This window comes from Calidris pugnax, unplaced genomic scaffold (assembly GCF_001431845.1).
Source record: "Calidris pugnax isolate Ruff unplaced genomic scaffold, ASM143184v1 scaffold19, whole genome shotgun sequence".
NCBI classification, from domain to species: domain Eukaryota; kingdom Metazoa; phylum Chordata; class Aves; order Charadriiformes; family Scolopacidae; genus Calidris; species Calidris pugnax.
This window is the reverse complement of record NW_015090775.1, coordinates 2,951,569-2,976,124: the sequence shown is the minus strand read 5'-3', so window position 1 is coordinate 2,976,124 and position 24,556 is coordinate 2,951,569. Positions and strand designations below refer to the sequence as shown.

At 37.4% G+C, this 24,556-nt stretch overlaps 1 protein-coding gene across 1 annotated transcript in view; it reads left to right on the top strand.

Annotated features, from left to right (window-relative positions):
- The window catches only part of PLXDC2 (plexin domain containing 2), a 378,234-nt gene that overhangs the window by 295,580 nt on the left and 58,098 nt on the right, over positions 1–24,556 (top strand). The window contains exons 5-8 of the mRNA XM_014946652.1: positions 4,772–4,894; positions 7,835–7,953; positions 14,555–14,654; positions 24,299–24,394. Of these exons, the coding sequence (XP_014802138.1) occupies positions 4,772–4,894; positions 7,835–7,953; positions 14,555–14,654; positions 24,299–24,394 (438 nt within the window). The remainder of the gene's footprint in view (positions 1–4,771; positions 4,895–7,834; positions 7,954–14,554; positions 14,655–24,298; positions 24,395–24,556) is intronic.

Below are 24,556 nucleotides of genomic sequence, written 5' to 3'. Positions count from 1 at the left end.
TGAGAGAAAGACGGGGAGGAGGTCATCCAGGCACCAAAGTATCTGTGGAGGAGAGCATCTGGAGCAGGGATTCCTCTGCAGCCCGTTGAGGAGCCCACGCTGAAGCAGATATCCACACTGCAGCCTATGGAAAAACCCAAACTGGAAATGTGGACACGTCCTGAAGGAATCATGGCCCTTGGAAGAACCATGCTGCAGCAGGTTTATTCTGAAGGACTGAAGACTGTGAGAAGGACCTACGCTGGAGTAGAAAAAATGTTAGGAGGAAGGAGCAGCTGAGATGAAGTGTTAGGAGCTGACTGCAACTCACATTCCCCATTTCCCTGCACTGCTCATCGGGGAGGAGGAGGTAGAAGGGTTGGGAATGAAGAAGTGGCATTGAGCCTGGGAAAATGGGAGGGGTGGGGGGAAGGTATTGTTTTAATTTGCTTTTGTTTCTCACTATCCAAACCTATTTTATCTCGCAATGAATTAAACTAATTTTCCCCAAGTCAGTTCTGGTTTGCCCATGACAGTAGTTGGCAAGCTCTCCCTGTCTGTGTCTGGAACCACAAGCTTTTTTATCTTATTTTGTCCCCCTGTCCTGCTGAGGAAGGGGAGTGAGAGAGCAGCTGGGTGGGCATCTAGGGGCTTGCAAAGGTCAAACCACCCCACAGGTAAAGACAGAACTGTCATAATAGCTTTGAAGATGTATTGAGCATCTAAAGTATACATTCTCAAAATGGAGCCTACTCATCACAAGCACATAGCAGTATAATTCATTTATATCCTGTATTCAGTATGATGCTTTTACAATACGACCAGTTGTTTCAGATTTTTAAATATAAATCACACGTGAAATTATAACCTAATGTGATTTTTTTTGTTCTAATTCAGCTAAAGTGCAAAATTAGTCTATCATAATGTCACATCTACAAAACCAGGGGCAGGTGTATGTGCCTTGTTCATGCAGGGTCTTATTAGCAACAAGAAAGTAATCAACCTAGATGTTTAATTTTTATGTTGCCTGCATATCCCATAACCTATCATATCTTTTTAGACACAGAATAGCAAGTTCAAAGGGCTCACTGCTTGTGCTTCTTTGAACCCGTATTTTGTTATTCTGCACACTTGGCAAACATTGTCGAAAAACTTTAAGTCATACTGGTTTTGTGCACAGCTGGGAGTAGGAAAAAGAAACCACAGAAGTCTTACGTGCAGATTGTTGTAATCTTATGTGTTAAATCTTAGATGTAAATCTAATATGTTAAAATGCAACAGGTATGAAGCATATTTTGCAATGGATAAATTCAGATGTAAAATCCATTTTTAAATCAAGTCAGCATCGGGCATCAAGTGGAATTGTGCTTTCATATTTAAGTAGTTATATATGTATATATATTTTTTTTCTTCTCTGTTTGTGTAAGCGTGCATTTGTACGCTACGAGGACTAGGAGTATACCCTCCTTGATTTAAAAGTGGCTTTAGTATTAGTTCCATCCCTAGTTTTAGTTAGATTTATATATACATATAAAACTTACAAAATGCTGAGCGCTCTTTCCTATTTGTCTTCATTCCAGTCTTTAGGAGCATATTATGCTTCTAGGTATAGTACATGTGGAGAGTTTTGGAAAAGAGCTCTACCAGCTCCTTCAACAAAGGAGAGATTAAGTGGTTCAGGAAATTACAGGTCTGAAAAATTCTTCCTTGACTAAATGAATCAACCATGGGCATTTACCACTGTCAGAAAATTAGGTCACAGATAGTATAAGCCAATTTTCTGCGGAAGTCCATTCTGGAATAAGTTAATTTTACATGCTGCTTTCTTTAAGTTGTAGTGGCAATGATAAAATGTCCATGCTCAACAGTGGCTTCAGCCTTTGAATCTCTGGGATGATTTGAAATGACTTTGTGTTTCTTTTCAAGTTGTTCCAACGCATGACTGGAGTTCTCATTAGAATGATCTTCATGCAAGGCCTGCCTGCTTCCCAGCTATCATCCACCTCCTGCTTTCCATTTGTGTCTAAAGTAAAGCTGCATCCGGCAAACACTTGGAAATACGCTCTGTGGTTACTAATTACCTGGGCTGATTTACTTAGTTATGTGTTCCAGCACAATTAAGTCCTTTCTTTTCCTATTGTATCTGCTTCATTATTAGTTATAATGGTGACATTTATACTGTAAATGAGATGAAAGCATGAAAGGGAAACTGTGTGTAAAGATAGGACCATTGTGCAGGGGATGAATAAGTACTGAAGTATTAAGGCTGATTGTAATACATGAATATAGATTCAAAGATTTTATTTATATTGTCTTCAAAATATTTTTGAGGAATGGTTTCAGGGTTATAGACCTACCCTAGATTGTGTTAAAATATGTGTGCACATGACCATAGAGATAATAAGCAGCACAAATATTCTATGAAATTATATGTATTTAAAATGTCTAAATAAGCATGAGGGAATACTTCTCAACAGAATGACGTTTTAGAAGCAGACAGCAATAAATAGGAAATAAAAAAAATGCATTCCAGGGACTAGACTTTGGCAGGACTGTTGGTTAGCCTAAAATGATGAGTAATAGAGTAAAATTACAGCCACAATTGTATATTCTGAAAGTTCATGTTTATACATGACTTGTAAATATGTGTGGGCAAATTTATTTTTTTAAATTTGTCTTTCTCTCTCCCTATCAATTAGCAAAAGAGAAAAGTGGTATTTAGATATTTAACTGAACAAACTTCCCCTATCCCCACCCTGGAAAAAAAGACAGCTGTAAGTTAGTCCTAAGAATTAATTTAGTAGTTAAGAGAAGTCCAGATATTAAAATACTGTATCATTTGAATACATAGGTGTATACTAAAAGAAACAAGGCGGCTAGGTTCCTAGCTCACCCCTTTGTAAATGCCAGATGTTTCCAGCTGAATATTTTATTGTATTTTCTCCGTACCTGTCTTTTCCTTAGGTCTCCCATCACCTCCACTTGAATTGACTTTATGGTACTTGACCTTAACTGCTAGCAGCCATGCAGAAAAATTATTCCAGAGAACCACCTTTTTCGTTTGTTTATAGCATCTTATAACTTCTAGAATTAGTTCCCTGAACAGTTAGCAAGCATTTACCAATATGTTTCAGGAGAGGACAGGAGTAAAAGGACACCTAAAGCACTCCAGAAACTTGTTTTTTTCACATTCTCAGAGAAATTTCACAATGATTAGGATGAAGATGCTACTGTTTAGAAAGTGCGGTTGCACACTAATAGTTTTTTAATATCATGTATTAACTGAGTTGCCTGGAAAGTGGTATTTTTAGCTTGAGGGTAATTTCAGTTGTTCAGGTTTGTGTTTAGTTCTGGAATTTCACGATCGTGTTTTAGGCATAGATTTATGTGCTCCTTCATCATGTGTTGTAATTTGATGATACTAAATGTGAGCAGAAAGGACCTCTTGGGCTTGACAGTAGAAGGGGTTGTGGAGAAAGAGACACTCATTATGACTGAAGAAGGAACAGAAAACACAACCTGCAAATACTGTTGCAGTGGATACTATAATTTGCCGATAAAGACCTGACTTTCTGTGAGACGTCTTCTAAATAGAATTTTTTCTCCTAGAAAATTTTCGGCCAACTTGAATATTCTTGTTGTTATAGGGGTGTTTGTTATTGGAATATAGTTCATTAAATCAATAGAAGGTGAAAAAGCAGACATGTTAGCTTAAAAGGAGAGGTAATATGTAAACCTTAGTTTTGAAGATTTATCTGTAGCTCAAATCAACCTAAAGTTTGTCAGGTTTGACCAGCAAGGCAAAAGCTAAGATAAAACTTAAGAAGGGGCTCTCTAGGGCAATGGGAGATTTTAAGTCAGGCTTTAGGTTGAGGCATATGAAGAAGTTAGTCCCATTAGTCAGTTGAACTGGAGTTGGCAAACCTAAAAAATGCAGGTTTACTTGTAGACCATTTATTGTTTAAAATGGCAAGAGGTTCCTGCCATTAAAATACACAAGTTTTGCTTGGAAGAAAACTGCAGCATTATTATATTCACCGTAGATGACTGTTCTTCCTTGAAGGAAGAACTTCAGTTCCAAACCAGTAAGAGGTTTTGGGTGAGCACTTCTGAGGGAAGAAGCCCACTGTTGATCTAAGGATTACTGTGAATTCAGGGATGAATAGAATAAACTACTGAGACCTGACACTGAAGAGAATGTAGCGGAAATGCTGCTTGGTTTATAATCATGAAAAAATGCTATCTGTTCAACTCTTCATCTCACTTCTTTTTTTTTTTTTAGAGGTTGTCACCTCTTCTTGTCTGAAACAGTCTCTTAGTCTGTGTCCCTAGAAATATGAAAAAGGTTTAGACTAACTTTTGAAGAGCTAACAGTTTGCAAAAGTAAAAAAAAAATTGCAGATTTTTGGAAGGGATAGAAAGCAGTATGGAATATGCATAATGGTAAATGGCTTATTTTGATAATGCCACATATCTGCATTTTGTCCATAACTGGAGTTATTCTTCCTTGCGTTTGCTCTATCTTTATTTCTGTATGAAAATTTCCTTCTTGAAATAGTTGTTGCATTGATCTTTTTGGATCTTGTTTTTCTGGCAGCCATCACAGACATTTTCCTGAAATTTTAGCTCCTACTTAATTAATTATAAAACTGGTAGTGGGATTAATTTCTCTCAGATTATTTTTTAATGGTCTGGTAATGCCTAGTTCAACCTGCCATTATATTAAATCTTGTCAGAAGTTACTGAAATGGTCTCAATTTTGGTTTTGTTTTGTTTTTGTTTTTTATTGTAGGTTTCATATATACTGGAGAAGTTGTGCACCGAATGCTAACAGCTACACAATATATTGCACCCTTAATGGCAAATTTTGACCCCAGTGTGTCAAGAAATTCAACAGTCAGATACTTTGATAATGGTATGTAGTAGTTCTTCATAAATGAATGTGTCTGTATCCCTTGGCTCTTCGTGTTTTCCTACATAACTATTTTTGAAAGCAAAATTGAAGATTTTTTAATACTTCTTTTGTCCTTTTTTTTCACTCACAGGCTGTTTAAAGCACGTGCCTAGATAGCCATAAACAGTTCTTAATTTCGAGCACAGTTAAAGGGTCATGAGTTCTTTTTTCTAATTGGACAGATATCTTTGGGATGTTAAAGTACATAAACTCAAACTAGCAATGTAGTTTATCAGTTTTAAAAGGAAAAATCTGTCTTGTATAAAAGTGCAAGTTCCTGTTACTTCAAAATAGATATAGTGAATACTGTCCACCCACTAGCTAAAATGAAAACAGCATTTGTGGAATGCAAGAGCAAGAATACATAGAAGCAGGGCAGGTATAAGGTTAATAAACCTGTCAATGAGTAAGTGTGCATGGAGTCCCAGGATTGGAATCCAATACACTCATCTACACCACGAGTCCTCAACCCTGCCTTGTATAAGAGATTGAAAGGGTAAAAGGCAAACTGCAGTGTTACACTTGAAGCTCTGTGAGGTATTTCAAAGGCCTTGGACGTGTGGATATTTGTCTCATGAAGTCAGTTATAATCAATATGTTTTGAGAACATGACCTATATGATTAAAAAGCATCTAGTGCCTTTCCTCTGGCCTTTAGTGATCAAATACAATGTCTATTCTGAATTTAAAAAACTTTTCGTATCATGACTTAAAATTATGACATCAATGATTGTTTTAAATATTTGTGGATAAGCCTGTGCCATTCTATGTATGTTTATTTATAGTGAATTTAAGCACTAATTATGTCTAAAAATGTGTCACATTTCCAACCAGGTGTTTTTAATTTTTGTTCTTTAGATCAAGGAGGATCAAAACAACCTTGCATCTTGTCATAACTTTTCCTTTCAATCCAGTCATTACTTGCAAATAAATTAACATTTATTTGTTAAAATTCCAATAAAATAGACTTTAGTGAGAAAATCCTACTCCTTGCATGGAGAATTTTCCAACAGAAATGTATATTATTTTCAGTTCATAAATTATTTGACACTATGGCCTGAGATTTGTCATCTTTACTGAAAGAAGCTGAGGTTTCTGGGGAAGATGTTGCTAGTGACATTGCTAATTCTCATTGTACTCCTGACTTCCAGTCTTAATACAGGGTGTATTGGGCCGTATCTCATGGCTTTTGTGACAAGGTTGAATACTTCTTTGAGAGTTTGGATCCCCCTTGATGTGTAAGGCATGCGAATCTTTTGGACCTCGTGTGCTCTAGGACAAAGAATTTGCTTTCTTACCCCAAATAAAAAGGAACTGAGCAAATTGTATCTTCACCTCCTTATTTCTTATTCATCGGGGTTTTATCCCTGGGAGTAAGTTTGTCGCATTAGAGCGGCATCTGTAGTGAGCAAGGACAGAGTGTGGTGACCCATTGAAGTCTCACTCATGGAGCTAACTGCAAGGAATTTACGTACATAGGAATCTCCATAAAGGCCCTGGGAATAAGAAGGCTGTTTTGGAGGCAGCTAACTTCCAGTTTAGCTTGGGGGTCTGAGATGCAGATAGATGCGAGGTACTCAAAGACTGACTATAAGAAGTTCTGGCTATTTTTCCTCCAATACTTTTAAAAGTTGCTTTCAATTCCTTATGTAAGACAATCAAATAAGTATTCAGAAAGCAATTAATGAATGTGGTCACCGAAGGAAAAATACACTGTGTGCACAATTAATAAGCATGTGCTATACTTATGAAAGACACATGGAACAACAGCGTGGTGGACTTAGTGCAGTATTCACCAAAATTTTGCCTGCTCATAGTTCCATGACATCCCCTGAAAAATTTGTAAATGAAAGGTACAGCAGAGATATTTCAAATATATCTGTATTTGGATATATCAAACCTGCATTGAGCTGGATGTATACTGATCCACCTCGAACACTCCAGGGAAAAATGAAATTAAAAGTGTTGTGAATCAAAGCATATAACTCCCATTAGTGCCAAAGAGAGAAGTGTGTTGAGGAAGGCATATAAATACCAAAAAGTCATTTTCAGTAAACACAGTTTTAGTGATAAGTGTCTTTCAGCCAAGCTGCTTGAATGTGCCTATAACCCTCAACATCTGTAAAACATGCTCACAAGGTATGCATGAGGTACATTTTTACTGAGATAAGGGGATATTCAGCCACAAAACTCACATGAATATTAATGAGCCTCTTGCAACTAAATCTCTGCACACCAGACTCAATATTTACCCCGTCTATGAATTTTTAGTGGTTTTAATTTAAACTACATTTATTTATTGCCAACACCTAATATTTTTCAACTTGCAGAACCTCAGCAAGGGCTTGCACCATGCAGAAAAAAATTAATGCTATTTATATTAATGCATAGTTAATGGAAGAATCTGAATTCCTCAAATAATAACTTTTACTAAACAGGCAATACTATTAGCACTTCACTTTTCGAAGTCATCAGAGTGAGTATATCTATATATATGTATATATATGATGTAGTATAAAAAAAAGCCATTGCATAGCAGTGGTTGCAGCAGCACACCTAAACTCTGCTGGATCTACCTTTAGTGATGGTTGACTCCTTGTGCGATACCAAACAAGTTACTTGACCATTCTTGCTTTAGCAGACTTTTGTGCAAATACTTGAGGTAGTTATTTGTGACGCTGTGGTGTCTGCCTTTAAAAGGATTTCAGTTGCAACTTGTGTTTGTGGTATCAAGCATTTCAAGATGTTGGGTGGAAAGTTGCTAAAAAGAGACAAATCACTGTTCTTGTGTCAAGTAACAGCAGTGAAGTTTTTCTTCAGTCTGTTCCTACAGTCAGTTAATGTTTTTCTCACATTTTTTTTTCTTCCCTTTGCCTCTCTACCCCCACTCTGGGGTTCACAGGCACAGCACTAGTTGTCCAGTGGGACCATGTACATCTGCAGGATAATTACAACCTGGGCAGTTTCACTTTTCAGGCCACCCTTCTCAATGATGGGCGTATCATTTTCGGCTACAAAGAAGTAAGTTGGGTCTGAAAATTGTCATTTAAGTAGACAAATTCCTTTATACCTGGCAGGAATTTCCCTACACTTTTTTTTTTTGGGGGGTGGGGGGGTGAGGGGGGAGGAATATTTGATAGCTAAGCTATATAAAATAATTTCATTATATGGCTTCGAAGATCACTATTTTGCTGAAAATGTCTTTTTATTGTAAAAGTGATGTTCATGTGATGGACTTGAAAACCATCAACGTGGCTCAAATGTGATACTCCTGGATTTCAGCTGGCCTTTTTTGGGTTGTTGTAAATTAAGTGTTTAGTAAATGCTTGATTGTTTAGTAAATTCCTCTTGGGTTTTGAAAGGTAGGGTCTAATCTGCTTGAGTAGTTCACCTCATTTGGGCCTGTTTGAAAACACTCTAGGATCAATGATTAGTATCAAAAGGTCACCTTTTTCCTGCAGCTATCATTTCTTGGCAACCAATACATTTCAAAGTTCAGGTATTTCAAATAAGAAATAATTGGTTTGTATGTGTAGCTCTGTGAGGTTTTCCATCTGTTTGATGATAACCCTGGTGAGATTGAGGCCATTTGGTTTGCCTTCATAGCAACAATGTGTTGTTGTCTCGGTTCGGCTCTTCTGCATTCTCCAAGTGTCTCAGAATTTCAGCTGATACTTTAGGTGATTTTCTTTTCTTGCTGGAGTTGCTAAAGTCCTGGAGGCTATAGCCTAGGGGCTATACCTCCAGTTGAATTTCATGCAAACGAGAATCAGAAGGTAGATAAGCTCAACTCTCAAGGGACAAAGAACAAATTATTTCTTTTTATGGTTATTTTAATCTCATTTTGGCATGCATAGTGTGACCTTCTCTTCAAGATGGAAGTCTCTCTGTTTTCCTCCTTATATTAAAAAAAATACATAATGAGTTACATGACTGATTGTCCAAACTTGAAGAAATCTGGGTTCTCTTCTCTCTCTGCAATAAACTAGTAGTGAGCATTCAGGCTCGTTTTTCATGCCTATGTTGAAGCCGTGTACCTGAATGAAGCAGAAATAATAGTACTCCTCTCCTTTTCATTAGGAAGCTGTTGAGAATCTTGGTTATTCTACTAGCTGGAGTCATATTTTCACCTAAGATAGATGTCTTTGTGCCTTGCAAACAGAATGCTTTTACTGGATTAGTTTTGTAGAGACAAAAAACTTTTATTATGCCTACATCCCTGAGTTCCTTTATCTTATAAAAGACATGGTGATCCGAGGTCTGCTTTGGCTCTGTTTCTGAATGTTATGTACAGGTTAGCAGCCTTAATCTATGAAAATGCAGTTTATTTTCCTTTTGACTCCATCTTCATGAAAGTTTTTCTCTGCTTCACACAAAGAAGCCTGTACTTGATCAAAGCAGTGTGCTCCGAAGTTTTCTTCATCTCCTCTTATTGAAGCCTTTTGAAAGAAAAAATATTTTTAAAGACTGCAGAAAAGTTTCTGCCTTCAAGACCCCGAGAAGTGAGGAGGAACACTACTTCACTTTGTAATTTTAGGATAAATTTGACAAGAACTGTACATCCATTCTGTTAAGAAAATGGGGACATTTTCAGGAGACTACTGTTCTTGGGTATGAGATGCTCTGCTTTGTATGTTACTGTGCAGCCCTGTGCAAAACGAAGCTAATGTTGGTGATAGAAGATGTTGCTCTAAATTGGTGGTATCTTGTGTTCATTTTGCATAAATGTAAATGATGATGCAGAGTGCCAGGCAGTGGAAAACTATATTTATTTAGCAGAGACGAGGAAACAGGCTACCTCATTAATCACATCTGGATCCCTAGAATTGTGTGCAAGTATGCCATTTAATCTGTGGATAAACAATTTCAGTGCTTCAATGGTGTAGGCTACTTGCTCTCCCTGTGCTACTGGAAGCTTCTTGTGGGGAGGAGCTATTAATGTTTTTTTTATTAATCCTGAGACAGAAAGAATTGGATTTTACAAATGGGATAATCTGCATTTTTTGCGCTGCTGGGTCTTTGAAGTCCTCTGTCATGAGTTATTCTTGTCCTGAACGGTATTACCAAACATCACTTTAGAACTATTGCACATAGTTAAGGAAAGGTACTTTTAGAACTGGTAATAGTGATATGCTAGTGATCTGTAAATCTTTTGACAAAAGATTTTTGTAAAATCTTAGAACATTACAACTAATGCATTCCGTTGGGAACTACTTGGGGAATGGATTTGGAGGCTGATATTGCCAGAAGTCTACACTCTTTATTTGCAGCTTTTATTCCATTAAAACTACCTACTCCATTAAAGCTCAGCTTTTCACTTAAATGAGAATTGAACAAAATTTCCAATTACTGATCAGACTCAAGTTGTCTAAAAAGAAAAACTAGAGTCTTGTAAATTTAAAATTGACGCTAGTGCTTGTAGATCTGGCTAGAAAATTACTGTTTTCCATTGCTGAATCCATTGGTTTCTGAGGAAATCTTTCCTTCTGGAAGCATTTCTCTTGCTGGTGAGTCATGCTGTCAGGAGCCCCATTAACTCCAGTAAGATTTCTTGTGTGAGTGCTCACGAGCATGAGTAAAAGTTGCACGAGAAGATTTCTACCATCTTTTTGGTGCCATTTCATTTCAGCATCATAGTTCATCAAAAATGACAGTGATGTATGGCAAATCTGTGAGGTCTTCATTGCATTGTCATCTAAAGTCTCCAAGCTGAAAGACCATGTAAGAAATACAGCAGAGAGGTTGCCTGTAACTTTATAAAGCATCCCACAGGGGTTCTGCGCTAGTAACATCAGGCCTCTATCTGGAAAAACGTACTTTTAAAATAACTGCTCTTACACATTTAAGGGAGCTAGCAATAGGGACTTTTATGTCTAAAGAACTTCAAGTAAATTTTACCTTTTATTTCTTATTTATTCAAACCATTTGAGATGCCTTTTTTCATATTTTTCCTGCTCCCATATCAGGTTTGCTACCTAATAAACCTGGTGTTGACCACTAAGGCAGGATATTGGCTGAGGTTTGCTGAGAATCAAAGAAGCTGTTCTGCCCGGTCTTCTGTGTTCTATTGTTTGCCCAATAGGAAGCAGTCTGAAATGCACAATTGTTATCCCCAATCCAGAATTGATTCAGGCAAAAAATAATATATTCAGAAAAGGAGCTGAACCACCAGGATCGTGAAATCTGGAGACATCAGAATATCTTTCAGAAGAGTTAATGGGTAGGAGAAGGAGCGGTGCAGTCAAGTTTTCAAAATGTAAAAACAATTTGAAACACAGGAAGGTCCTATAGTAAGTCAAATATTTATTTCTTTATCAATTTACTTTGTTTACAGTGCATACACCTTCCATTTTAAATATAGCTTTGCTTGCAACAACTGTTAGTGTTCTGGCAAATGGTCAATATTTCAGGAAACATCAGCTGGCAGGAAAATTTTACTGGTATATCTCTACTATGCATGAAATACATTACAAAGCAAACTAGCCAACACAACATAGTAATAAAGAAAATTTTCTGCAAAGGCATATTTTTTTGTGTATTAGTAGTGAACACTCATTTCTTATGTTCTAAATTTCACCGAAGTTCAACTCTCAAGAGCTTTACTTGTTTTTGAACAAAATAACTATTCCGTATAGTCTTTTCCCATTAGTGCTTATAGCTAATGTTCCTTAGTGTAGCATTTGTTTTCTTTTTCTGTCCATGATTAATACAGGACAAATTAGGCAAAGGTACCAAAGGCTTTGTTAATGGTTTAGGATATTTTTCTTAATTTCATTGGCTTGCAGGCTTTCTTTGTTCATTTAAATAGTAATGACTATTTATGTAGTCATCCAGAAATCATTATTAAAGTTAAAATGCTTGTTCAAATTGCCCAATATATGTGAAGTCGGAAAATAATTCTAAAAGAGACTTGTTGTAGAATTTCTTTCCTGTGAAAGGAGGCAGAATTGAATGGAACTGATTAAGTGCTAGCACTTACAATAAATGCTCCTGCATTGCATCATGGAAAATATTCTGTTTTCAGTAACAAGACGCCAAACCTTGAGATTGTTTACTGAAAATAAAATACTAAAAAAATGCACAGTCTTCATGGATGTTCTGCCTGCATTATAAATGCCTAGCATTTCTTTGCTTCTGTTATTATTATCACAAATATTAACATGGGAACAGGATCTTTGATTTTGTAAAGTAATCAACGTATGCAATTTAAAATTCCTGATTACATTTTGTGCAGTTTGGCCTGTAGAGTAATTAATAATTATTTAGGAAACTGACAATGAAAACCCTATATAAGTATTATTGTGTTCCTAATTATTATTTTGCAGAAATGTCACATTCTCCAATAACTTCTATTCAATAGCTTCCAAGTCACTTCTGTTTTTCATGTTGGTTTAACATCATTCTCTTTATTATACCAAAGCAGATCATGTTAAGTAAGAAACCTTAAATAAATCAGCTGAAGCAGTCACTAAATCCAGTAAAAGAAATGGACGTTTATGACACTATTTATTCACCACAACTCACTTTTTCTGTTAATATTCTCAAATTTAACTTTTCCTAGACAGCTAACAGTGTAATAAGGAAAATGCACGGCTAAATGCTGTTTTGGGAACAAGGAGAAGAACAACTACTGATGTTCAACCATCAGTCATGCCATTAATTGACATGTAGACAATACTGAATCCTCGTTCACTGGGTGTGTGACCAGCTTTTTTTACTTTGGCATTTTTCTGCTATCTGAAAAATACTGGCCAACACAATAATTTTGGTAGTTTTACACAGATAAAGCCAGAGCAAGCTATTAGATTAACTGAGCTGGCACCTTGTATCTCAGTTTCTTACACTTGATCCAGTTTCATCTGTCTTCAGCCTAGTAATTTCTGGTTAATTGAAGGTCAGCTCTGAGAAACAAGATACCCAGCTGTGATTTGAAATCAGCAATGGGTAGAGAATCATAATTCCCCTTGGTAGTTCATCCCAGTCATTAATAACATTCAACCATAGAAACATGTGGCTTATTCAACTTTGAAGATATCTGTCTGTGACTTCCAGCTTCTGGTTATATGTTTCTGTGCTAGATGAAAAAACTCTTTAGTCCCTGAATAATTTCTCCCCACAGCTCTACCTGTTTATGGTAATCTGGCCAGCTTCCCATTTTCTCTTTGAGAAGCCGAATAGATGGAGATCTTTGACTCTTCTGTTAGTGGCATTTGAGAACTGCAAAAGTTTTAAAAATATTTTTATGAGTCTTTCAGTCTTCCTTCTCTTTTCAGCGTCTTTTTAAGAAATAGATACTTCCAAAGCCTGTGTAACATTTCAGTTATGAACTAATGTGCAGGTACAAGTAAAATGGCCACCCCCTCCTAGGCTGTGTTTCAGTCTTTGTGTAACCAAATATCTATTCGATTAAATTTTCTTGCTGTGATGTCCCTTCTGACAGCTAGAGTTGTTCATCCACTACAATACTTAAGATTCCTTCCAGAACTGCTGCTTTCTAGAATGTGCTCCCCAAACCCCTATCTTGCACTGTTTTTTCTCCAAGTTATAACTTTGCCATTTTTGCAAAGGTCTAATTTTACTAATCGATCCAGGTATTTCATTATTTTTATTCTGCCAGTGTCGCGTGCAGAACTGCTAGGCCGTAAATTTACGTTTCCTTCCCAGTCTTTGATAAAACTTTTGAATACTAGGTCTGATGTCTGGAGAAGCAAGATATACTGTAAAGACACGCTGTCAGTCTGAGCTTCTTTTGTGATGGCGGCTGTTTGTGATGTCAGTCTAGTTAACTATTTTAATATTGTATAAATGCTACACGTCACTAAGTCAAACACCTTGCAAAAGCTATTACATTGATACAAGTATCAGCCAAAGCCACAAATCAAACTTGACACCTATTTTCATACAACTCAGCCCAGGGTTTTCATACAATACATACATACATACATACAATACAGCATCAGCATCTCTATTATGTAAAGCTTAACTAGTCTAGGGCTATCTTTTTATTTCTTCCACTTAGGTATTAGTAAGCGAGCGTCTGCATTTTTCATGACATCGTTTTTTTCTCTGCTATTCCAAGACGTATCAAGCACAAATATCATTGGGCCAAATCTCTCTTCAGATAGCTCTTCAAACAGTTTTCAGTGCCAATTAACTGACCATGAGCTTTTAAAATGTTCTTCTTAAGCTGAACTTCCACAGTTTGTGTTTCCAGTAGTAGGCAGACGTATTACCTCCTCATCCTTGTCTGATACTAGCACATCATCCCACTTTTTCTTCAACTGGGGGAAATAAATTACTGAAAATTACTGCCCTTTTCTGTTTTATCATTAACAATTGTCACACCTCTTAATTCTGTTTTATCATTAACAATTGTCACACCTTGTTGATGTGTTGATGTGAATATTGTTATATAAGAAGCAAAGCAAACTGGGATAAAATAAAAATTAAACCCAGTAAGTTCGATCTTCAATAAACCCTTAGTCATATTATGCTGTATTGTATAAAATATTTTTTCAGGACTTTTAATTTATACTGGTTCATTCTGGCAGTGCTGTTATTTTTAATCTGAATTTTCTTACTTCAGTATTTCACATATATATCTTCCTGTTTTGTCTTCCAGATTCCTGTCGCTGTGACACAGATAAGTTCGACCAACCACCCAGTGAAAGTGGGACTCTCTGATGCATTTGTGGTCGTGCACAGGATCCAGCAAATTCCCAGTATGTAGAATTGTAGTGGTGCTAATGGTTTGGAGCCTGGGAAATGAGTGTAAACTGATTTCATCAAGGATGATTAGCTGCACAACAAATCACTTAGCTAATTTCAGCTTGTTAATTCAAGTATAATTTTATTTGCCTGATAATTCCCAATGTGGTTTTCTCTGTCATTGTTTCTTTTGAGCTGATAAATTAAGTAAATAAAACTAAATGGCCATCCAAATAGTGTTAAATTAAACTATCAACCAACACAATTTGGTATTCCATAAGATACTTTATCTGGAATACTTCTCCATATCCATGGTAGGGAAGAAGCAACCTGTTCAGAAAAATCATCTCCAAAAGAGAAAAATATCCAGGCTGGAAGTTCTTGATGCTTCACTCTGAACTTCAAATTCATATATACATTTTAGTGAGAGAAAAGAAAAGGAGATGTAGTTATTAAATAGGATCTTGGGCTGACACAGTTGTGGCAGCAGTAATGCAGGTGACATCTAATTTTCTCTGGCTTTAATTATACTTTGTATGTCCTGACTGAAAATGCTTTGTTTTAATGAACTGTGTACACAACCAGAACCTGTTGAGGTTGTTTAGCCATTAGAGAGCATGCTCACTTTCCAAGTCTGCTGGTTTTATTTATTTGGAGCAAATTTACTAAGTTCAATTGTTGACGATCCCCTAATAGCAGGATGTAGATGGAAGGAGCTGTGCTTGACCCAGCATCCTAGGACTGAGTCCAGGCACATTCTCCTGAAGCAAACCCTGACAGAGATGCAATGCAGATAAAGCTCGTAAGGACTGACCTGATCCATCCCATCTTTAAGGCAGTCTGCAGATGGGGCTGACGCTGAAGTTGCAGGTGCCCTCTCCCTCATCACATTTAAACAGGCTTTGGTATGAGAGAGTTTTATGTGTCTTTGCCATAGGGAAGATGGAAAATTTCCGTACCATCTATTACTTGTTGTGAACTCAGATTAGTGGGAAGGAGTTGGCATGTCCAGATTACACTTACGAGATCAGATCTTGGAAGGAATTTCATTCTGAAGTATGATAGATAGCTGCGATGTGCCTGTGGTCACATGGATTGCTTTTGAGTGCTTAGGAACAAATGAATCTCAGCAACTGATTTCAGCAATTTGTGTGATGTTTGTGAGCAAATGATCTGAATATTTTTGTGAGTTTTCAGCTTGTGAGAGCTCCTAAAATGGATTCAGGTGGAAATTAGGTTGATTGACTTGTGCAGGTGGTTTGTGAGAATAGCCCCACAGAAATCCAATGTAAGAGATGCAAGCAGTATACAGAGATTTTGGCACCAGGCCCCCATCATCAAACAACACTAAAGGACTTATATTAGAACTGCGTATTCCGTATGTAAAATATGTGGTATATGTGAGCCCTTATTCTACTTTGAATTTTTCTTTCTGTAGCAATGTTTCAAATGTACACCTTGTTTCACTAGCACTACATAACACTGGTTTTGTTGAATACACAGTTACTTACTAGTCTTCTGATTTTAGTATCTCTGTAAATCTTTTTGTCATGTGACACTTTCTGCTAAGTGAAATGACTGTGATTACCAGAAAATCGGTCTAGTGTTTCATCTTAAACTTACTCTGTTTATTAAGTTACATTAAGGAGTGGCAGATAAGAAGAATAGAATGTGGGTGAAGAGCCTAAAATGTGTCACTGCAGCAACAGTTTTGATGACATTATTTCTGTATTGCTGTGTCTAATGCAGCACTTTTCTCCTTAATGGCTGGTTCTCTGGATGGTGGTAATTCATGATTATTTTTGCTCATATTCAGCTTACACTAGAGCTAGTATTAATCAAGGGAACCATCAGTTTGCAGTAGATTTTCCTGCAGCTAAATTGTGCTTTCAATGATACAGGTTTATATTAGTATGTACAGTCAACATAATAGTGCCCTGACAGAACTGGTAAATAGTGCTGGTCCATAGAGAGCCACTGTCAGGTGCTCTTAAAATATGCATGTTCTTGCATTCTTGTTTTCCAGAGGTGTTAAATCAACCATGGCTCCAGTTAATTACTGAAAAAGTGATATGGTAGAATTGTTGTTTTAGTTTATTTGTTAGCTCCTAAAGAGAAGGGAAGAATATACATTGCTGTTTGTTTGTCCCAAAAGAAGGCAAAGATAGTATAACTATTAGTTCTTGCTTACCAGTTTAACAAATGCTTTTCCATCAAGAGAACCCAGTTTCCCTTTATGTTCATGGCTAGTTAAAAAAAAAAAAAATAAATAAACCACAAATCAAACAAAAAAAAATAAAAAAAAAAAAAAAAAACAAACCACAAATCAAACAAAAAAAACCCCAACTCTACTGCTTCATGTTTGGCTTTTGTCAGTTATTTTTATATACATCTTGCATTTGAAAAGGAGACATTAAGTGCAAAACAAGTCTATTTGAACAAAAATATCCTGTCAGTTTTCTAAAATGCTGAGTGTCTTTGCACTTTGTATGCTCAGTGTTTTAAAATTACAGTATAATAATCCCAGTTTTATTGAATTTTTGGGGGGAAGTTTTAGATTTTATCCGATTTTTTCAGACATACTCTCCAAAATTTTAGTAATAACTTTTTTAATACTTGTGAAAGGTGAATTCTAAAGTCAGGCAAACCCATTCAATTCTGAGGAGAGAAAAACATGCTTTTTAATCAGCCATTTCATTTCAAAAGTGCATTTTAATGAGTGCTGAAAAGGATCCTCTTGAAGAGCCAAGAGCAAAAAGAAAGGCTTTTCTGAACATTTTGAAATGGAAGACCTTGAGTATTTCATACCTATTTCTGTTAATGTTCTCCTACATATAAAGGCATTGCAGTATAACCCTTTTTATCTGTCTCTAAAAGAGTACCAGTACCTACATATTTTCACCTTATCTTTTAAAAATTAGAGGATGAGAGGAGAGATCAGGGGCAGATGGCTTTCTCTCTGTTTTCTATGTTTTTAATTTTTTTCTTGATCTGCTACTTCTGCTTATATATAGACAATGTCTTTACTTTTGAGCCTATATGTGGTACTATTATATTGATGCAGATTGGCCACTATTTTATATTTTTTTATATATATGTGTAGATACTTATGCCTCTATGTACTCTAGAGGTGCTTTGGAATGCATGGCTACGGGTGAAGGGAAGCGAATTTTTGCTTGACACCAAGGCTAAAAAGAAAAGCCCTAAAATCTGATTTATATGGCAGCAAAATGGCAAACTAAGTCCATTGATTGATTTTTAGAGGAAAAGTTTCTGCTTCTTCCAGATAATTCAAGTGAAGCGAACCAGGCTCTGGACCTCTGCTTTTGGTCTGTCTGATAAGTTAGAGGGACCACCCTGATTTCTTCTTCTTCAGACAGGGTGAACACTTGTACATTAACTATTTTTCCTTTTCTAACAAAGACAATGTTTAATGGATGCCTCTCAGTTAGACAACACATGGTTGGTGAAGACAAAGCCTTGCCTTCAGCAAGTCTTGTCTTCTTAACTATTTTTCCTTTTCTAACAAAGACAATAAGAATGTTTAATGGATGCCTCTCCGTTAGACAACACATGGTTGGTGAAGGCAAAGCCGGGAGATAGTTCCTTCAGCAAGTCTTGTCTTCTCCCTTTTTTTCAACATCTTCACTGCATCAGAAATCTTGGCCCTGTCCTGTTGCAACCAACTTCTCTTCCACATTCCTTCTTATTTCTTGTTTTTTTCTCAGCCATCCTTGGCATTCTGTTCTTGCTCCTTCTTTCAGTTGCCTACAGTGTCCCTTGCTCTCCCTTTCTGCAGAATCCCAAGATCTCTCTCTGGTTTCATTACTATCTTTCATCCCCTACACCTTTCCCTTCCTTCAGGGTTACTATGTTTCTCTCCTTTCAGTACTCTCTTCCCTTTTGTCTTTCAATTAGCTTTTTATTGTGCATGAAGAAGAAAAGAAAAAGCATTTCCTGCAACCCAGGGAATTTTAGCAATCCCACCAGTAAGAGTGCCCAGACTGTGCTTTGTTTTCCATGAGAGCATGAAATTCACTGGTAAACTGAGAGAGTGCCAGATTCAGGGGGTCTACACAGTGAGTTACTTGCGCTTAGAGATAACGGCTGAGTTTTTCTCCACGGTGAGACATACTTCTCCATTATCTTGGCCTCTACCCTGCTGGGTATGTCTCTTTTAAGAAATCCATATTTTGACAACCCAACATTTAATGACACTGAAATTACTCAACGACACTGTGTACACAAATGAAATAGCTGAGCTATATGTTAGTAATATTCTAGTTTCGGTGCAATTAGTGCTACTTGATATGTAGCGTAACTCAAGCATATAATTAAGTGACAACTCTGCATGTTATAACTGTTGAAGATTTCTCTCCAGCTTGTTTAGAGTGGTGGAGCTCCTGAAAGAACCTTAACATTACCTTCCTGAAGGGTAAAAGAAGACTGGCAGTTTATGTTGTGCTATTTATTGTATAAAGGTGCAGCACCATCTGGGAAAGTCCCATAACTGACCATTGACCAACCTCAGAGTTAGGCAGTTCGCTGCATGGTGGCTTAAGGGGATAAAACATGTTTTTCACACCTAGATCCTGTACCAGGAGCAGCTCAGCTGGTTTCAGGAGTTGGGGTAAATCCGAAACGACATGGAGAGTTTCAAAGTAGATGATGTGTGCAAGGCACAGAGCGTTAGTGGAGAACAGTTTTTTCTATAGTATTCGGCAAGCAGGTATTTTCAGAGCCTACCTCACTGGTTTGCTTATTCACAGATATATATCTTTGAGGTGCAGCTTCCAGGTTTTAAAGGATTTCTTAGTAACTTGTAGGAGAATGATAAAATTAATACAATTAGGGAATTTGATTTTTGATCTAGATTAAGACATGTGCGTAATAGTCCATGACCAAGAGCAACTGTGGTGGTAGTTTGATTACAGGCATGTTTGATTTCAGTGTCAGTGCCTCATAAATTGATTAGTTAATATTGATAAATTTAGCAATATGAAGCTGTTAAAACCAAAGATTTCTTTGACATTCTGATTCCCTTACCTTTTGTAGCAATGGCAATCAGACAGACGAGGCTGGCAAAATATGTATTTGCATGACAATTTTATTCAGCCAGTGGCACTAAACAAAGTCCCTATTAAGCAAAACCAGTGGCTGTATAGTACAGCCCAACCCTTTTGTTTTTCACCCTTATATTTTTCACAAATTGCTCGCAGTGTAAGCTGGATATGTTTCATAAATTGTTTGCTTCAAATTGACTTCTGCATAATCAAATGCACCCTCCTACCATTTGTGTTTTCTCTGTCAGCTAGACTTAGAAATGAAAGTGCAGCTATATGAATACATATAGCCTTGTTTAGCAGTTTTTGCTGGCTTTATGGCCAATCTCAATTCCCTCAAAGTCTTTCACTGACGAAGATTTTTATTTGTGTGAACACACAATTTAAAAAAATTAGACTGGCTTCTTCAGTGTTTTCACATTTCACTGGGTTGCAGGTTTTAGCTGAGAAATGCTGTGTGAGGAAAAGTGATTATGTGATGGAAAAGTACCAGAGAGATTGTGCATCTGTTGGACACATATTTAAAATGGTTTATTACTAGCTACTGGCCCTTCAGGTCTCTTAGGAAGTCACCGGTGCTCTTCTGGCATGGCTCCATCTCCAGAGCACTCTCTCTGTTTAGTATATTTAGTTAGCTCTGGAAGTTCTGTTTCATAGCATATTTATATGCCATTATTTAGTTTAAAACTACTGTGATAAAACTACATAGAAATGTTTTGTCGCACCAGAATCTTGCACATCTATAATTTACCGATCCATTGGTTAATCCCTTGAAGGGGTTCTTTCAACTGGCCTTCTGACCCACCACGTTATCTCTCTAGGTCACTGAGGAATGTACTTAACCTCAAGTAAATACTGGTGTTTTCTTCAGCTTTTTCTGCTGGGACTCTACCTTTGGCCTTGTATTCAAAAATAGCACATGTACATGCCACAGAAACAAACCAAAGAACAATCCTGACCATGCTGTAAATTAAACCAAATGCAAAAAAAAAATGGACACTGTTATTGAAAAAAACCAACAAAATCATTTATATCATTCTGTTAAAAAGGGTATTTGAGATACTCAGACTTACAGAAAATTAAAATATCTTTATGACTAGGAGAAGAGTACATACATATTTTCTGAAATTCAGAACCAGGAATAGTACTTCAAGAGCATATATGCATGGAAAAAAGTTCTTTTCCTTTTTTGCCTTTTCTGTAATGCCTCTTTTCAGTGAAATACCTACATATGATGCTTAAATTTTTGCCTGTTACTACATCATATGATTTTACTAGTTCCTGCCAAGTTAAACTGTTTGTAAAAAAGCTAAATAGACAGCATAAGACAAAGAACAAGTTCCACCTGAGTGAAAGGCAGTGTGCGTCCTAGCTTGGAGTAGGAGTGTTGTTTGGAGAAGTTGAGGGGGAAAGTGTCAGGGGAGAATATTAATTTTGTTTATCTTGTTGAGTTTACCTTTTCTAGCCTGTTTTGTTCAGGGGACACAGACTCAGAATTCTAAATCGGGAGGAAAAAGTGCATTTTGAGGAGCTAAGCACGGCATGTTGCAAGCCACACTTTCAAAAGAATCTACACCTGCATTTTTTTGCAACCTGGCCACACAGATCAATTTGAACACTCATGTTTCAAACCACCTGCTTGCAAGTATACACAAAGATGTTAGAAGGTGACTGTGCAAATATCTCTCTATGCTTAGGTTTCTTACAGGAGATGGACCCCTCATATGCAAACTCACCGCCTGCAGTTGGCACAGTTTTCATCCTGAACAAGAAAAGAACAAACCAGAGTCTACTAGGCAGGGAATTTAATGGGATCAATAGTCATGTTGAACTATGCCTGACTACAAATGATTATTTTTTTTTTATAACATACCTAATTCTCTTAAAATCGGTGGGTTTTTTAGGAACTTCATGCACTGGGTGAGATAAAAGTGCCGGTGACTTGGGTCACTGATTCTTACTAGATTTTTGGAAAGCCAGAAGCTCCTTATTTCTTGTAATCCCTGTGAGGAATCTGTTAGGAAAGGTTTAGAATAAACAGAATTATGGCATGCCAGTTTATACCACCACTGATGAGATGAAATGGAGTTCAGTTAAAGTGCCGGCACTCGCCATTTTAATTTATGTATTCATTTGCTTATTTTTTTGGACAGAAGGATGAAGATTTCTGTGGAAACAAATTACAGCCTTCAGCATTGGCAAGAGTTCATTTCAAACACATTTTCCGATCACTCTGATTTGGCAGCTGGTTTTATGGGACTTACCATCCTGGGAGCATAAACCTCTCACTGCTGGCAAGAGATTTTCCCCATCCCAGCACAAGATTAGCTTTGTCTTGAAAACCCTTTCTAACCCGTGATTTTGAAGGACAATGCTAAGGCATTTATTGGAGTAAACACTTGGGACATCCCTGTATCTATCCTTTAGCTTGTCAGAATTACTTTGTAGGTAAAACATAAAACTACCTCAATTATAGGTGTGTTTCATAGCAAAAGAAAAATTTGCTATTGGGAGGGGTGAAGCCATAGCAAAGTCAGCTTCTAATAAATGGAAAGAGGAACTGCTTGGCAAAGGTCCTAATTTGGAGCTAAATAGAAATTTTATTGTCTGAAAGCCAGACGTTGCCTACCTGTGGCTGAGAGCTTATGCAGTGAGAAAGGGCAGAGAAGCTGCTTGCCCCACAGGACCCACAGAATCATAGAATTGCCCAGGCCAGAAGGGACCTCCAAAGGCCATCTAGTCCGACCTCCCCGCAGTCAGCAGGGACACCCCCAACTAGACCAGGTTGCCCAGGGCCTCGTCGAGCCTCTCCTTGAATATCTCCAGGGATGGGGCCTCAACCACCTCCCTGGGCAACCTGTTCCAGTGCTCCACCACCCTCACAGTGAAGAACCCTCTCCAGACCCTGACTGATACAGGAGAGAGTTATGGCAGGCAGTACAGCCCTGCTTCTGCTTCCCCTCCCTCGGAGATCCCCCTGTTTGTTCCATCTGACATCAGTAGGTTGATGGTTATTTGCTGTGTGGTGTAAGGGGGCTTCCCTTTTAGAGGTTGGCCATCCTTCTTTCTTAGAAAGCATCATCCACTTGAGCCAAGAGGCACCTTAGCCACAGCACACTTCAGTGTACTTTCTCTCTTCCCTTAAAATTTAGTATTTATTCCTTGATTGATTTTAGTTGAGATTCCTTTTTCTGTCTGAAAAATGCCTACAACATCCCTCCTAACAAGAGATTGTGAAAAACTTCACATTTAGAATCATAGAATGGTTTGGGTTGGAAGGACCTTAAAGATCATCGAGTTCCAACCCTCCTGCCATGGGCAGGGACACCTCCCACCAGACCAGGTTGCTGAAAGCCCCATCCAGCCTGGTCTTGAACACTTCCAGGGATGGGGATTTGGTGCCATGTGATTGCTTACCAGATGGGGAGCCCACATGATCCCACTTCAACCTGCAGAAATGCAGCCTCTACACCAAGCAACAAGGTGTGCCTTAATCCATACAGGGCTGGCAACACAGAATGCTGACTATGATTGAATTTGTGGCTTTCTGTAATTCCTTATCTTTTGTAGGCTCAACCAGCCATTGACCAGAGTAACCTGCTAATCCTTTGTATGCAACACTTTATTCCTCTCTGGCATGATTCCACAAGGTCTGTGATTATGTTTAGCATTCGTTGCAATTAGTTTAGCAGGCCTTCAAAAAGGACATAAATTTGAATCCAGTGGACCAGGAAATCATCATTATTGTGTCAGGTTGCCAGTATAGCCTGTACTTTTACTTTGCAGATATAGAAGCTTGCCAGTCTGCATTGCAGCCATGCACTTGAAATCTGGAATATTTGGAATACATCATAGGATATTGATTTGGAACCTAACAATTACGTGATTTATTTTTTTTCACACTTATCTTGTGCTTGGGTCTTACAGTCCTCTATGTGTTCAAAGCCCGTAAGAAGAGTATATTGACTATATTGAATTTCTGAGAAACTTAGGTGCAGTTAGGCTGTGTAAATATTATGCATAGCATTGGCTGTTTAAGAAGACTTGTCTTCTCTAATGTTATAACATGGAAAAAAAAATGTTCTAGTGCATTCAAATGTGAGGCAGCTTGTAGCTAACAAATTTGATTAAGCAATGAAATCAGTTTTGTTTTTCTCATCTTGACAACTGACAAAATGAGCATATAAAGCGTTTCTCTCAAGTCTGTAAGCTGAGAAATGTCTTAGGAAAGCAAGCATCTGAAATGTACCCAAAAATGCCTGACTGTTCTCTCTACAATTTCTGCTTAAATGAATGACTAAGATGCCTGAGAGCATACTCAGCGTTTTCATAATCCCTTGCTGGGAATAGGTACCTACTTTGTCAGCTCAGATGGTTTGTCAAGTGAAAAATTCTGTCTGTACCTTTTACGTGTTCCCTCATGGTGTCTAAAGTTAAAAGTATATTATTGAGGAAAATTGGTGTCATGTGCATCTAAGGAACTGTGAGCAATCATTACGTCACCTATATTTCACAATCTACAGTCCTCAAAATAGTTAAGTGTGAAAATATTTTTATTTTTTATTTTTTATTTTTTTATTTTTCTTTCCTGATAGATGTCCGTAGAAGAACAATATACGAGTACCACAGGGTCGAGCTACAGATGTCAAAGATTACCAATCTCTCAGCTGTTGAAATGATACCTCTTCCAAGTAAGTAAAACATAACATGGGCAGGAGCCAGATCTGGGGAGGGTACCCCTCCCCACAGAGGAGGAGGGACACAATTTTAAATATTTTGCTTTATCTATGGACTTGGAATCATGGACAAATTCCCCGATCCTCTCTCAGATTTATTCCCAGGTGGATGATGCA